The sequence below is a fragment of the Rousettus aegyptiacus genome, unplaced genomic scaffold (assembly GCF_014176215.1).
Source record: "Rousettus aegyptiacus isolate mRouAeg1 unplaced genomic scaffold, mRouAeg1.p scaffold_m13_p_1, whole genome shotgun sequence".
NCBI classification, from domain to species: domain Eukaryota; kingdom Metazoa; phylum Chordata; class Mammalia; order Chiroptera; family Pteropodidae; genus Rousettus; species Rousettus aegyptiacus.
This window is the reverse complement of record NW_023416284.1, coordinates 29920229-29937712: the sequence shown is the minus strand read 5'-3', so window position 1 is coordinate 29937712 and position 17484 is coordinate 29920229. Positions and strand designations below refer to the sequence as shown.

Below are 17484 nucleotides of genomic sequence, written 5' to 3'. Positions count from 1 at the left end.
CCAGCAATAAAAGAAACATTCTGATTGCAATATTCAGCTGCCTCTGGTAGTCCTGACTATAAGTCACCATCAGTAACTGGTGGAAAAGCTTTTAAATTGATCTTTAGGCTAAGAAGCACCTAGTAGAAGGTGGGAAAACTCTGTAATGAGATGTGTCCTACCCTCCTCTAGGGAACACTATCCAACCTGCTTCAACCATCCCAGGTTCTCTGCTCCCAGTATCCTTAATAAAACCAAATCTTCCAAAGCTAACAGGTTTTCAGGAGCTGGCCCTTATCCATATTACTTCTGGATAAAGAGAGGAAGGAAGACCAATAAATTTTTGTCTCAATCACCATATCCTACACTTTATCCTTCACACAGTTGACAGAATAATCCAGGTAAAAAACAAGTAAGACCTTCCTGCTCGCTCCCCTACTTATCATCCTTTTCTATAGTACTGAAGACTTTCTACAATATAAACTCCCTGAGTCTCTTAACTTACCATTTATGCCTTTAACTTCAAGTTCCAGCAATACCAAACTGATTTTAGTTCCTTACACACAATATGCAGTTTCCCCTGTATGCGCTTTCTCCCTATACTTTTGCCAATGCACTAACATTAGGAGAAGAAGATGGTGCTGATTTCCACAAAAATAATCTTGAAAATTTCTCAATGATACTGAGGGAATCCTAGGAACTAAAATTGAACTACATCTTCCTCCATTCTCAAAAACGTCTCATTTCCTGTACTTGTCTATTTCTATCATACTACCATTATTACTCAAATCATCCAAATTCAAAATATTTGAATCATTTTCTCTTCATTTAATAATTATTTAGTATCTATTATAAGCAAAGTCCTTGACTATGCACTATGGTAGATGAAATGATGATACAGCTCCTACCCTCAATAACTTACAACTTAAAAGCAGAAATGAAATAATATAAAATGTAAACAGAACGACAGAAGTGCTAAAACATTAATTCATTCATTCAGCAAATATTCAGAATCCACTATATACCTAGGAATGAGTAAAATAATGTGTTACAGAAACAAAATGAGATATGAATATCTATTAAACCTATCTACTATGTGCTTTCTAATCATTATTTCATTTAATCTCATAGAACCCAAGATTTCATTTTTTGGATCATGGAATTCTGAGAATTGGAATTTCATAAGACTCACAGATTTACTGAAGCCCAATCAAAGATCCTCTTCAGATCCCACATGAAAAACTCCATAAAACAGTTTCTTTGGCACTTGAATTAGGCCTGGAAGCTTAAGTAGAATTTTAAAGGGCAGAGGCAGTAAAGAAAAAATTTATCAAATAGATGATTAATTAAAATAAGTATATGAAAGTGCCTAGCAATAAGCAAATATTTATTGAATGCCCATTATGTACCAAGTAAAACACTAACCACTGGGGATACAATAATGGATAAGACAGCCTCTGAGGAGTTTTTCTCTGATGAGAGACTGACAACCAATTTAGAACACTGGGTGAGTAAATATCTATTTCAAGCACCAGCACATATCTATGTTTCTAATAAATATTCAGACTGAAAACTATGTTTCAAATACCACACTAGGCCTTAGGTATGCAACATTAAATGAAACAGTCTGGGCCTCAAAGAACTTGCTAAGGAAAGAAAGAGAAGAAAATTTCAGTAATGTATACAATGACAGAGACAAAGCTAAGTCTTGGGAACCAAGAAAAAATATCTGATTTTTTCAAGAAAAAAGTGTTAAGTATCAAGTAGACCTTAAATGCCAAGCTCTTCAGACTTTTTTCCTATGGGTAATAGTAGCTAATGAAGGTCTGAAAATAAAGAAATTAAATGATCATTTAACAAGTATTTATCACTGGAACTCAAGCAATGAATTCTAATCTTTTTTTAATAGACTGCAGAATAAATCAGAAGATAAAGGACTAAAAGCAGAATAAATGCAGTTAAAGTATTATGACAGCCAAGACAAAAGTTTATAAATGCTGAATTAAGATAATGACTAAGAATAAAGATGAGAAAGATGTCTGAAGGGAGAATCAGTAGAACCTGGATAAGGGGTCAAGGGAGAAGTCAAAGACCATGGACACAATTTCAAGTTTGATGAGAAGAGAAAGAAAGGGAGAAAAGGAGGGAGAGAGTCTATGAGAGAAACAGAGAAAGAAAAGGGAGGGAGGAAAGAGGGGGCGGGGCAAAGACACAGGGAGAAGCACATTTCGAAAGAGAAATAATAGATTCTATTTTAATGATACAGTAAGCCACTGACCTTCTAAGGAACTATGTTCTGCATCCTATTCAGAACCTATTCCTAAATAACAGCATAGTATAAAGCAGGGGTCTCCAACTCCTGGTCTACAAACTGGTACCAGTCCACGGCCTGTTAGGAACTGGGCCACAACAGCAGGAGGTGACCAGTGGGCAAGCAAGTAAAGCTTCATCTGTACTTGCAGCCACTCCCCAGCGCAAACATCACCACCTCAGCTCCACCTCAGATCATCAGACACTAGATTCTCATAGGAGCACTGGTCCCTGATGCCAAAAAGGCTGGGGACTGCTGCTATAAAGTATAACAAGCATTACTCCATGTCATGAGAAATGGGAAAACAAAGTCATTTGTGAGAAGTCGGTGCTTGTTAATAAATAGAATCCATTCAGCTTCGAACAGACACAACTGAAATTTTTACCTTTTCAAAATCAAACAATTATAAGTTATGGACTTTCACAGACATTACCAAATTATAAAAATCACAAATGTTAAGATCACAAATGCTGAAAGTCTGTGGTGAAAACATTAAGCACAAAAATGGAAATGCACAGCTAAGAAATAAGGTCTGACCTAGAGACTCAGATCACTCTACAAGAAGGTTCTATGACACAATGTCATGAATAAAGAGAGCCATAAACCCTTATTCCACATCCTAAAAGCTTGCCACAAATAGGGAAGCCCACTAGAAAACAGTACAATAAAGGAAATAGCTAAGAACAGAGGACATATCCTCAAGGAACATTTAGGGGACAGGAAAACAAACAAAAAAAGACACACAGGAAGCAGTCAGAGAAATAGGAGTGGAATGTACATTCTGACAAAAGAGAAGAAAATATTAAGAAGAAACACATGGTCAATAGTGACATATAGTTCACAGAGGTCAGAGAGGATGAGGCCTGGGGGAAGACTCTCAAATTCAATCATCTAAAGGTCCCTGGGACTGCTACATATCTCTCTGTGTAATTCTCTCACAATGAAAACTTTTCACAAGTAGCCATGCATTATTTTTTAATTTGAAAAAGACAGACGTTTGGTTCCCATCATGGCACATTCGCACAATGGAAAACTACAAAGGCAATGAAAAAGAACCAACTATGTCTACAAGCAACAACATAGATGGACCTCACAAACATGATTTGAATGAATGACTAGTCACGAAAGAGTGCCAACTATATGATTCCATTTATATGAAGCTCTTTCAAGAAGAGGCAAAATTAATCCATGGTGATGGAGGCTGGGCAAGTGGGTACCTTTGGAGGAGGGCAGTAACTGGGAGAAAACACTAAGGAGTACTCTAGGGTACTGAAAATGTTCTACATCTCGAACTGAAACGTGGTCACTTGGGTGTATTAGTCCTGTAAAAATTCATGGGTTGAATGAACCTTTGATTTGTATACGGTATTAAGTTACATTGCAATAAAAAAGTAATAAACAAACATGAAAGTTATTGGTGACCCTGAAGACATCAGTTTTGGGAGAGTTTAAGTGTAGAAGCCCATAACATGTGAAATGTAAGTAAACAAGGTAAGTAAACTGAGACAGTAAATATAGACTCATTTTTCAAGAAGGTTACTGGTGAACCAACAAAGAGATAAAGTAGCTTAGGTGGGTATCACAATTCAGGCACATTGTTTTGTTTTGTTTTTAAAACTAAGAGAAAATAATATACATAACAAGAGCAAATGAGATGGATGAAATGAAGAACATAAGTATAAGAATAAGCCTCAGAGAGGAGGATGAATACTTCTTTTTCCGAGACTGAAGCAAAGGATGGAGTGACATATAAATCCTGGTATAAAGAAGAGGAGAAAATCAAGTAACTTTGAACTCTTTAGTGAAGCATGCAAAAAAGTCCATTGGACCAGGTAAATTGAGTCAGGAAAGTTTCTGAGCTTTAAATACATTTTTTAAGTTTCAAATAGGTACTGCAGAAAATATAAAAGGCAAGGATGAGGAGGGAAATTACGGCAATAGGACAATCAATGCTCAGTGGCCTGAAAGCAAGGGCAGAGATGGCCTATGGTACAGTCTCCTCAGAGCTTAGGTGGAGAATAAAAGGTGAAAAAATAAAAGGGGAGAAAAAAATCCAAGCGCTAGCTGGCGTGTGCATCGCTGAAACTATATAATAAGGAAAATATTTAACTGATGAGAAAGAGGCAGGAGACCTAACAGAAGTCCTGAAAGCTTCAAAGACGAAGTCACTAGGGTCTCAAGTGCAAAAGGAAAGCTGTCACTAGAGTTCATTACTACAGAATATTTTTCTGCAAATCTCACAAGATCAAAGACCATAGTTCTTTCACTGAACTTCCTACAGCTATTAATGGCAACTTCTCGATAAAAGTAACCTTTACCATCTACTTCCAAATACGCCTACACTTGTTTAATAAATTATATGAACACAGCCTGTCCATCAGAAATTCCATTAATATTTCTACACTGCTTTCTGTGTTTTCCCATCAAGGTGTTTTCAGTGGAAAACTCCTAGAAGGCTGAGTCTATATCTATGAATCCCTGTTCACAGCGTTAGGCTTTGAGACTGCACACATACATGAAGGTGTTTTAAAAAGTGCTTTCTCGTGAAATAGATGGTTACTGAGGAGAACCGTAAGAAAGATTCTGTACACACTCCTACAAGACTATATATAATGACGGCTAAATCAGAGAATACCGAGTTAGGAATGACATCCGTTTTTATAACTGTCAAGACAACCTCCAGGAAATAGGATAACATTTACTCTATCATATTACTTTCCCTCCCTTACACTGTTTACCCCTCTGGATAACTCCTCAATACCCTTTTAATGAGCCTATTCTTTGCAGTTCATTTACTCTCAGTCCACATTCTAGCGTCCCTTTTTCCCTGAACCCCTGACTACAAACGCCTATGGAACCATTTTTCACCCCACTACCGCCCCATTTCCCATTCGACCCCAGGTCATCACTTCCATTTCTCCACTCCCCATTTTTCCCTCTCTGGACCTCCCATTTCTTCTGGAGAACTATTCAGTCCCCTCCCCTCAAATGCCCTAACCCGTCTTCCCGCCTGAGATCCCCATCCCCCACCGCTTCCATGAAGGCTCCCCCTCCATCCTTTCCCTCCCCGACCCCAGCCTGCCCTACCTGCTCCTTGACCTCGGGCCCCGCAGGCCCGGTCCGCTCCTCCAGTCGCTGCCTCCCGGGCGGCGCTCGCCGGCGCGGGGGCAGAGGCTGGGGCTGGGGTAGCTCAGCCGCCCGCTGTGCCCCATCCTCCCGGCGGGCGGCCGGCGGCGGAGGCTGCGGTCGGTCGCGGCAGCGGCTCCGCTTCATATCCGCGGCTGGGGCCCGCGGGCGTCAGCACCGCGACTGTCCCGGCCCCGCACGGCTCGGGGCCGCAGCGCCGACGCGCCAACCACCGCCCGCAGCCACCATGGCCCGGCGGGCGCAGGAAGCCACCGACCCCAGCTCGCAGCTCCGCCGCGCTTTCTGGGGCCTCAAGCGCCGCGGCCTCCTCCACTCTCCTTACAGAGGCAGGAGCATCGCCACCTTCTCGTCCTCTCCTATCCGGCACACGCTTGGCCGGCCACCCGCCGCCACCGCCGCGGGTTCCACCGCCAGCTGCCTGCCCGCCAGCGTCGGATCGGGCCCCGCCCCTCCCCTCCCCGCCGCTCCCCCCTCTTCCCTCCCCTCCTCTCCCTTCCCCTACCCTCCCCAGGCGCGCGCGCACGGGGAGCGAGCCCGCCTGCCACCTCTGGCCGCGCGCAGCCTCCCGCGCACGCGCCGGCGAACGGTCGCGGGAGACCCGCCTGTGGCCCCTCTGTGTGGCGGGGAGAGCGGAAGGGGGCGGAGCTCCTGGGGCGCAGCTGCGGCTGCGGACGCTCATTGATTCTTTCATTCATCCATTCATGAAATTGTGTGTCTGGCCAAGGTTAGCGGTAAGGATCCAAAAATGAATTAGAATTGATCAATGTCTTCAAGGAACTACGGGGGAAGGGGCCAGGAACAGGAAAGAGTCAAAATATACAACGAATGAATAAAATACTGATGACACGCCTTTTTATTGAGCACCTGCCAACTGTTGCCTAATCTTCACATCGCACTTTGGAGACAGGTCTGCTCATTTTCACGGTATAGATAAGACCAAGGTGAAGTGACATGCACTCAGCAAATAGGGAACAAACTAGACAAGCCTCAAATTCTAGCTCTTCTGTAAACCCCTTTCACTGTTTCCTAATGCTTCCAAAAAGTAAGATGAGGTGTGGAAAGTCCTATAAAAGAGGAAGAATTGATGGATTCCTTCTAGGGGAAGAGGACAAAACGATTTCTGGAACAATCCTCATGATCACCCACTGACAATGAAGTCATTATGTTATAACCCAGTCCAGCCCGGCCACAGTCAGTCCTGCTGCAGCCTGGGCAGCCTAGCCTGTCACTCCCAGTGACTCATCTGCTCAGCAACGTGGCTGTAGCTCAGCACTGTCTAGCGTCCTCCCGGCTTCAGCTAGTCTGCCACAACATTGTATTTTTCCCTCTTTTGACTTACACAGAGTTCTTTCCCTGAAGGCTTCCCCCATTTTTTCTGGGCCTCCCCAGCCATGAATCCTTTCTAAGAAGTAATAATAGCTAACATCACAGAGTGCCTACTGGATACCAGATACTGTGCATTCAATTCACACACATGCAAACAAGAGGTCAGTTAAGTTATTTCCAATTTACAGTTGAGGAAACTGAAGCTTAAGTTACATAACATACTCAATATGATACAGCTAATAAGTTCAGGGACAAGACTCAAATCAAGGTCTGTCAGATACCAGAGCCTATACACACAACCAAAATACTCTATAGTCTATCACCAGCCTTTTCCAGTAACCCCACTTTCAGTTCCTCACCACTATTCATTCAGTTGCCTCAACCAGAAACTTGGAAGTCATCCTAGACTCTTTCCTTACCTTCCTACCCCCACATCCAATTGATGAACAAGTCCTGTTGCTTCTGTAACCTTACTATCTCTCCAATCTGTCTCCTCTTTCCATCCCACCATCACCACCTCAGCTCAAGTCTTATCTTCTCTCACCTACTTGACTAGGTACCCTTTCTAACTAGTTCACTTGCAACCACCCTCTCTTCAAAACCATCCTCCAAAAAGCCTTTACAGGAATCATCATATAACATATTATTCCTTTGTTTAAAATAATTAAATGGATTTCCATGACCCTCAAGATGAGGTCTCTGCCTACCTCATGTTCTATTAATCCCTGCTGTACCAACTATTTACAGTCATACCAGCCATTCATAGCTCCCTGCATATACAGAGTCTGCCACATTCTTGGTTACAAACAATAAAAACAAACTCTGGCCTTCCAAAGCCTAAGGAATTTATTGGAAGTCTACACAAGGGGCTCACAGAACTGAACAGAGATTGGAGGTGCAGGCATACGAAATTGGCAGGAAACAAGAAATAAATCCACACCTATATGATGAATTAATCTATGACAAAGGAGGCAAGACTATACAATGGAGGAAAGACGGTCTATTCAATAAATGGTGTTGAGAAGACTGGACAGATACATGCAAAAAAAAAATGAAACTAAGCTACTTTCTTAAACCCTATACAAAAAAAACCCCAAAATAAATTAAGACTTTAATGTAAGATCAATACCGTAAAACTCCAAAAAGGAGACATAGGCAGTAAACTCCCTGACATTGCTCTTAGTAATATTTTTTTCTGGCATATCTCCTTGGGCAAGGGAAACAAAGGAAAAAATAAATAAATGGGACTACATTAAAATAAAAAGTTTTTGCACAGCAAAGGAAACCATCAATACAAAACAAAAAGACAACCTATCAATTGGGAGAAGATGATCTCCAATGATACACTGATAAAGGGTTAATATCCAAAATTTATTAAAAAAAAAAACTCATACAACTCAACGACAACAACAACAAAAACAATCCAATTAAAAAATAGGCAGGGGAACTGAATAGCCATTACTCTAAAGAGGATATACAGATGGCCAACAGACATATGAAAAGATGCTCAACGTCACTAATCATCAGAGAAATGCAAATTAAAACCACGATATTACCTTACGACTGTCAGAATGGCTATCAAAAAATCAAAAATCCACAAGTGTTGGTGTGGATGTGGAAGAAATGGAACCCTTGTGTTATCGGTGGGTTGTGAAGTGGTGCAGCCTCTATGGAAAACAGTCTGGAGGTTCCTCAAAAAATTAAAAATAGAACTACCTTATGACCCAGCAATTGCACTTCTGGGTATTTATCTGAAGAAATCCAGCACACTAATTTGAAAAGATATGCATCCCTATGTTCACTGCAGCATTATTTACAATAGTCAAGATATGGAAGCAACCTAAGTACCCATCAATAGATGACTGGATAAAGAAGTGGTACATATATACAATGGAATATTACTCATCCATAAAAATATAATGAAATCTTGCCATTTGTGACAACACGGATGGACCCAGAGGGTATTATGCTAAGCGAAATAAGTCAAACAGAGAAAGACAAATATCATATGATTTCATTTACAGGTGGATACTAAAGAACAAAACAAACAAACAAAACAGAAACAGATTCTTAGACACAGAGAGCAAATTGATGGTTGCCAGATGGGAGAGGGTTTGGAGGGCTGGGTGAAAAAGGTAAAAGGATTAAGAAGTACTAATTGGTAGTTACAAAATAGTCAAGGAGACATAAACTACAGCATAGGAAATATAGTCAATAATAATTTAATAACTATATGTGGTGTCAGATGGGGGGTACTAGACTACTCAGAGGGATAGCTTCATAAATTATATAAATGTTTAACCACTATGCTGTACACCTGAAATTAATATGAGATAATATTGAATATCAATTATAAATTTAAAAAATAATTTTAAAAATAAGTCTCTACAGAGTGTCACCACCACTCCCACACCACCACCAACGTGCTATGCTGCTGCCACCCACCTTTGTAAAGGGACTTTTGTCTTCTCTTCATAATTGCATCATCACTCCCGATTCAGTCTCTGGTCCGAGAATCCACTGATTCAACCTGGTAACTTAGGGATCAGAGCTCCATTCTAACTTCTCACCTTTCATCATAGGAACTGGGAAAGTCAGTGTGGCCCACAGACTCTGTGGTAGCACTTATGATCTTCTCTCTCTGCAATGTTTTTGCCTTTGTGCGATCCCCTCTCTTTGAGTGTGTGTGGGGCCTATGACTTGCTTCTAACCAATAAAATGTAGTAAAGGTGACATGCTCTTACTTCCATAATTACATTACATTATATAAGATTCTGTCTTGCTAGCAGATTCACTCTCACTCTACTAATGGCCTTGAAGAAGCAAAGTACCATGTTCCAAACTGCCTGTGGAGAAGACCGTGTGGCAGGAACTTGCAGGCAACCTTTAGGAGCTAGGGGCAGCCTGTGGCCCAAGAGCCAACAACAACAACAACAACAACAACAGCAACAACAACAAACCAAAGTGCTAAGTCCTACAACCATAAGGAAATTAATTCTGTTGACAACCTGAGTGAGTTTGGAAAGAGATTCCTTTCCAGGTGAGAACACAGCCCAGCCATACCTGGACGACTGGTCAACAGAAACTGTGAGATAACTCATTACTATGACTAAGTTTCTCTCTTGATCTCTGCTTTAATGCGTGTGTCTTTTTGCTTTTCCTCCCAGAATTAACCAGCTTACTTACCCTTTGTTCTATCTACATTATTGCTTTATAGCATCACTTCTGCCTACCAATATTTTCTACTTAGCCGAAACTTGGTCTCGATCATGGCCTCTTCTCTACTAATTGGCCTAAGCAACTAAAAAACTTCATTTCTCGTTTCTAGTGTCCGATTCATTCCCTACTTCCTAATTCATTTGCCTAAAGATGAGAAGCTAATTAGCCAAATTTTACCTGTCATGCTATTTTAACAGCTGCTGGATAACCTATACATCAGTCAAGAGTACCTTCTTGATCCAATCAGCAATATCTAGATATTTGAAACATGATATCAAGTGGTACAAAATATGACTGCCTGGAACTGTTCTTAGGACTGTAGGGGAGGGATAATTTTCCATAATGGGGGATGGTATACTTCTCTGGAACTATAAGTAACATGTCTTGGAAAGCTATATTGGAGGGAAATAAAAGTGGAGACCAGAAACTATAGGAGTCTATTATAAAAAAAAAAGGTAAAGTGATCACGTGCTTGTCAGATTTTTACAGTTGTAAGGCTAGAGACAAAGGGACAAATTGAAGAAATATTAAAAATGTAGAATATACAAGACTTGATGATTTGTCAGATAGGGGAAATAAGCAAATGGGATGAGTCAGGGATAATCTTCAGAATTCTAGCTTAAATAACCTGTTGGATGGTGATGTCTTTCACTGTCTTAGAGAATACTGAAGGAATTGCAAGTTTCATAATTTCATTGTTTCATTTATTTACATACTCAACAACTATTTGGTTAACCTAACCTTACATGGAAGAGAAATATTGAATAAATGCATTCACTGGACATTAGAAAGAAGTACAATTTTGGGAAATGCTGATTTTATGGTGCCTAGAGATACAGCAGATGGATATATGGGTCTAAAGTTCAGGGAATTCTCTCAGTTTGATATATATGTAACAGAGTGAAAATTATTAACTAGTAAATGCTCACAATCTTTTCTCCCACCCTTCAGTCTTCCCCTGGCCAAGGGAGTTCTATAAATGCCAGACTGCTTCTTTGGACTTTGAGAATACAGGATGAGGAGAATGAGAAATAGAAGGAATATAGGCATACCTTGGAAATACTGTGGGTTCAGTTCCAGACCACCATAATAAAGCAAAAATTGCAATTGTTACATAAAGTTTCTCAGGGCCAAAAGACCAGGAAAGGGGCTGATAACTCCAGCATTACATCATGAGTTTATAAAGGGAACTCACATTTGAAGCATGTCTTAGATGGCAGCGAGAAGACATGGATATCCTCTGTGCCACATGGCAGACATTAAGGCGTTACATAGGACAGGACAGGATGGATAGGAGTAGTGGGGAGTGATCAGTACATTTCCCCCAGATAAGGGGAAAATGCCTTACATGCTTACCCAGGGGCAGGACGACAGCCTGTTCCAGGAACCAACACAAACCAGCACACTGTGCGGCATAGAGGAGGGGTCAATCAGAGTCTCTGAGGGGATTTTTGGGAAGCAATATCTGTTCTGGCCAGGATCTAGCTGGCAGTTTTGGCAGCTTTCACATAATGAAACAATGTCTCTTCCACAGCAATAAAGCAATCCACACAATTTTTTTTTCCTTCCTCAGTGTATGTAAAAGTTATGTTTACACTATATGCAGCCAATTATTAAGTATGCAAGAACATTATGTCAAAAAAAGTACATACCTTAATTTTATTTATTTTTTGTTATTATTTATTATTTTTATTTATGCCTACAGCATCTGGTCTTTCTAGGTGGTCTCCCATCCAAATACTAACGAGGCTCAACCCTACTTAACTTCCAAGATCAGACATTGGGCTTGTCTAGGGTGGCATGACCATGGACTGTGGTTCCACTGGGGTGTGGACTGAGGACCTTTTGCATGTAAAGCAGATGTGCTAACCACTACACTACGGAATCACATCTCATACCTTAATTTTAAAATATTTTATTCCTAAAATATGCTAGCCATCATCTGAGCCTTCAGTAAGTCATAATCTTTTTATTGGTGGAGGGCTTTGCTTCTATGTTGATGGCTGCTGAATGATCAGGGTGGTGGTTGCTGAAAGTTGGGTGGCTGTGGCAATTTCTTAAAACAATACAAAAATGAAGTCTCCTGCATTGATTGATTCTCCTTTTCAGAGAAATCAATACTGATTTCTCTGTAGCATGCAATGCTGTTTGATAACATTTTACCCATAGTAGATCTTTTTTGAAAATGTTGTGGCTGGTTTGATCTTCTATCCAGACCACTAAAACTTTCTCTATATCAGCAATAAGGCTGTTTTTACTTTCTTATCATTTATGTGTTCACTGGAATAGTGCCTTTAATTTCCTTCAAAAACTTCCTTTGCATTCGCAACTTGGTTGTTTGGTGCAAGAGGCCTAGCTTTCAGCCTTTCTCTGCTTTTGACGTGCCTTCTTCACTAAGCTTTATCATATCTACTTTTTGATTTAAAGTGAGAAATATGCAACTCTTTCTTTTACTTTAACACTTAGAGGCCAGTGTAGGGCTATTAATTAGCCTAATCTCAATATTTTTTTATCTCATTGAATGGGGAGGCCCAAGGAGAGGGAGAGAGCTGGTGAAAAGCTAATCAGCGGAGCAGTCAGAACACACACAAAATTTATTAAATTCTCCATCTAATATGGGCATGGTCTGTGGCACCCCAAAACAATCACAATAGTGACATCAAAGACCACTAATCACAGAACACCATAACAAATACAATAAAAATGACAAAGTTTGAAATACTGGGAGAATTACAAATGTGGTAAGGAAGCTGAGAGAAGAAAAGAAAGGGGTATGAATGGGTGAGTGTAGTTGTTTTGTGGTTTGTGAGGGAAATGGTAGGAGAGGAAGAGAAGCTGTAATGAGTATTGCTACAAATCCTCTTCTCAGTTCCCAAGCAATGCTTGTAAAGGCCTTGTGTCATTTTGAAGCTACTTTTGGCTGCTGGCCTGTGTACTTCTCTAAATATGATTCCATGCAGAGACTGCACCATTAAGAGTTACATATAAATTTGGAAACATATAAATAGAAATTGAAGTTGTACTAATATATATATATATAATACTCAGGGTATGTCACTGAAGTAAAAAAATTAAGAGAGTCTAGCACAGAGCCCAACATTTAAGGTAAAGATAGTGGCTGAAAAGTTTGTTTAAAAAGTGAGGAAGCATACAGCTTCTAAAAGCATCTTAAATTCATAGATGTTCTGTCATTGAATATATAGCAGTTTGTGACTCAAATAACTGTGAGTATTATAATTTCAGAACACAATACAAATATTATAATCTGTAGCAGTGTGAACCAGTAAGATAACAAATAGATGTTGGAATATAGGTAAGGAAAATGTATTGCCTCATCTTTCACTATTGGGAGGAGAAAAGATATTGTTCAAATCTAATTTAAAAAATGGATATAAGTTTATTTAAAAGTTACTTAAAGATATATAGGTATGCTTTAGAAGAATGTTTTTGAGTAATGTTTGTCTAACTAAAATTACACATTAAAGGAGAAGAAAGAGAAGAAATGGAAGAATAGAAATTTTATCATTGCTGAGAGTAGAGAGTTCTTAGATAGTTTCAAGAAACGGAAGAAAATGTTATAGTTATAATGATAACCACTGGAAGAACTAAAAACTACCAACTTCCAAGTTAGCAGAAGGTACATGCACAAAATTAAACAAAGCAAACATAAATCATCTAATAAAGATTAAAAAACAAAGGTCATCATCATAAAACAAAACAAAAAAAATGCTTGACTCTTCAGGGCAAAAAGAAATTTAGGGATCATCTGGAGCAGTGCTACTCTAAATGTGGTCCCCGCACCTGAGCCAGTTAGCAAACTGTTTGTTTCTGGTCTATAAAGTGATAGGTAAAGAAATTGAGAGCAACTTCTTCATATTCATCTCTAGCAATTTGTCAGAGTAATTTTATATCAGTAAATCTAATCCTAAGAAATTCTGTATGCATGTGTTATTTCATTTTTGTCTAGTTTCTTTTTCTTTATTTTTTATTAAGGTATAATTGTCATAGAACATTATAGTTCTAGGTGCATAATGTAATGATTCTATATTTGTGCACATTGCAGAGTGATAAACACCTTAAGTCTAGTTAGCATCTGTCTCCATACACAGTTACAAAATTTTTTCTTGCCATGAAAACTTTTAAGATCTACTCTTAGCAATTTTCAGATATGCAACATAGTATTACTAACTATAGTCACCATGCTGTGCATTATATCTCCATGATTCCATGACTTATTTATTGTACAACTAGAAATTTGTGCCTTTTGACCCCCTCAGCCATTTTGCCTACCCTCGACCTCTGGCAACTACCATTCTATTCTTTGTCTCTATGACCTCACATTTTTTGGGGGAGAGGGAGAGTCGTTTTTTGTTTTTAGATTTCACATATGAGTGAGATCTTATGGTATTTGTCTTTCTCTGCCTGACTTATTTCTCTAATGCCTTCAAGGTATTACTATGTCATCACGAATGGCAAGATTTCATTCTTTTTTACGGCTAAATAATATTCCAGTGTGTGTGTGTGTGTGTGTGTGTGTGTGTGTGTGTGTGAGACATTTTCTTTCATTTTCTTTAACCATTCAACTAGCAATGGACACTTAGGTTGTTTCCATGTCTTAGCCACTGTAACCACATAATGCTTCAATAAACATGGAGATGCATATATCTTTTTAAATCAGTGTTTCCATTTTCTTTGGGTAACTATCCAGAAGTGAAATTGTTGGATCAAATGGTAGTTCTACTTTTAGTTTTTTTGCTCTGAGCACCAGTGCCAGTTCAGCTGCACAGGAGACACCAGAGACTTAAAGGAGGACACTGAGTTGTCAGAGTGAGAGCCGAGATGAGACTCGCTGTATACAGAAGTGCTGACAATATCCATTGTTTCTCTGTTGAGCCCTCCCCACTCCCAGTGTGCGGTTGCAGTGCCACCATAGGGGAGAGGTCATCAAACTGGATATCAGAGGTCACTCCGCCCAGAGGATTCAATGAAACTCCACCTCCCCCAACTCAGGGCCCCACTCAAGCCACATCCAGATGTGTCCTCACTTAGTCAGGTGCCCCTTGTTTAGCAGTGCCTAGACTCACACTGGTGGCAGCTGGTTGTAGCCTCAGAGGGGCACAGGTTGGGGCTAAATTTGACCTGCAACTAAACCCCTTTCAGGACTGTATCACTGGCACCGACTACACAAAGTCTAACTAATAAGACCGGGAGATGTAAGAGCTTTGATTAGTACATAAAAACAGACACAGAAAGGCAGCCAAAATGGGAAGACAAAGAAGCAGAAACCATATAAGAGAACAGAACAGAGATCCAGAAATAATGGAGTCAAGCAATCTAACAGATACAGAGTTCAAGACACTGATTATAAAGATGCTCAACGAACTTATGTTCAGAAGTATAGATGAATTCAGTGAGAACTTTAATAAAGAGATAATAAACATAAAAGTAGAAATGGAAATTATAAAAGGGAACCAGTCAGAAATGAAGAACACATTGTCTGACATGAAGAGTATATTAGATGGAATAAACAGAGTGGAAGAAAAAGAAGAGAATTGAAGAACCAATACAGAAGATGAGGAAGCCAAGGATACTCAATCAGAACAGTAAGAAAAAGGCCAAGACTAAAATTTAAGGAGCCTATGGGACACATTTAAATATAAAAATATCTATGTCACAGGGGTACCTGAAGAGGGAGAACAAGAAGTTGAATATATATTTGAAGAAATAATGATGGAAAACGTCCCTAACCTGGTGAAAGAGACATACAATCCCAGGAAGCTGAGAGAGTCCCAAAAACTAGGAACCCAAAGAGGCCCACATCAAGACACATCATAATTAAATACCAAAGGTTAAATACAAAGAGAGAATCTTAAAAGCAGCAAGAGAAAAGCAGTTACTTACCTACAAGGGAGCACCCATAAGACTAGCAGCTCATTTTTCAAAAGAAACTATGCAGAACAGAAGGGCTTGACAAAAAATATTTGATGTGATGAAAATCCAGGATCCACAACCAAGAATACTTTATCCAGCAAAGCAATCATTTGGAGTTGAAAGACAGATAAAGAGCTTCCCCCCCCCCCAAAAAAAAAAAATAAGCTGAAGGAATTTATTATCACAAAGCCATAGGAAATGTTGGAGGGACTTCTTTAAGAAAAAAAAAAATATGTTTCAAAAATAGGAATAAAGAATGGTAACAACCACATTCCAATCAATAAGTATCTCAAATGGAAAAGCATTAAATGCTCCAACCAAAAGATATAGTGGCGAATGGATATGAAAACAAGACCCCTACATATGCTGCCTACAAGAGACTCACATCAGATTAAAAGACACACACAGACTAAAAGGAAGGGGTTGGAAAAAGCTATTGTCTCAATGGACCTAGTGGGTATTGTGCTGAATGAAGTAAGTCTGATAGAGAAAGACAAATATCCTATGATTTCACATACATGTGGAATCTAAAGAACAAAATCAACAACAACAACACCGAAAGCAGAAATAAACTTAGAGATACGGAGAAAATTTAGAGGGATACTAGATGGGAGGGGGGTTGGAGGGAACAAAAAAAAGGTAAAAAGATTAATTAAGAAGTACAAATGGATAGTTGCAGAATACACATAGAGATGTGGAGTATAGCATGGGGAAGATGGTTAGTAATGTAATAAATATGTAAGGGAGAAGAAGAGCACCAGATTTAATAGGGTGATCGCTTTGCAAGTTATGTGGATCTCTGGTCACTATGCTATACAACTTAAACTGGTATATTATTGCATGCCAACTATAACTGAAAAAAAAATTCATTGAATTGTACAATGTAAATATAAGCAACTAATTGTCTAATATGTCAATAAAGATAAAAATAAATAAATAATTGATTGATTAATTTTTTTAAAAAAGAGTATCACCCTAGAAATGCTGCCCTTTCTATATTATATCATAAATTTCCCTCTCTGTCCTAGATCATGCCATCAATATATTTGAAGTTTCTCTTGTCCTTATTACTAATATTTTTTGCTCCTCTATGTAGCAAAAATTCTAAGAATATTTTCTTATATACACTATCTCCAACTCCTCTTTTCCATCCTACTTTTTAAAATCTCTTTATTATAAAATATACAAACATACACAAATATTGAGAAAAATGTAGTAAATCCCTATATATCCATTCCAAATATTCTATAATTATGAACATTTGCCATATTTGCTTTATCTATCTCTTATTTCTTTTTGTTGCTATAGTATTTTAGAGTAACTTCCTGATAATATGTCATTTCAACTCTAAATATTCATGCACATTTCTACAAGAAAAGTTTCTTACATAAATTATCCCCTCTTACAAAATTAACAATTCCTTAAAAATAACTGATATCCGCTCCGCATCCAATTTGCTCAAATTATGTCCAAAATGTCTTTATATAATTGATTTATCCATTTTATTGTAAATACACTTAAATTAAGTTTCCCCTTATTATCACTCCACCAAAATTTTTCTGGTCAAAATC

At 39.0% G+C, this 17484-nt stretch overlaps 1 protein-coding gene across 12 annotated transcripts in view; it reads right to left on the bottom strand.

Moving 5' to 3' along the window:
• Positions 1–5895, bottom strand: part of MAST2 (microtubule associated serine/threonine kinase 2) — a 168168-nt gene extending 162273 nt beyond the window's left edge. For 9 of the 12 annotated variants that reach the window (XM_036233342.1, XM_036233331.1, XM_036233346.1 and 6 more), the window contains exon 1: positions 5378–5894. In XM_036233342.1, coding sequence (XP_036089235.1) covers positions 5378–5563 — 186 coding nt within the window. In that variant the 5' untranslated portion in view covers positions 5564–5894. Of the gene's footprint in view, positions 1–5377 lie in introns of all 12 variants that reach the window. The other 3 variants (XM_036233328.1, XM_036233329.1, XM_036233330.1) reach the window with 1 other exon arrangement.
• Between the last annotated feature and the right edge of the window lie 11589 nt (positions 5896–17484).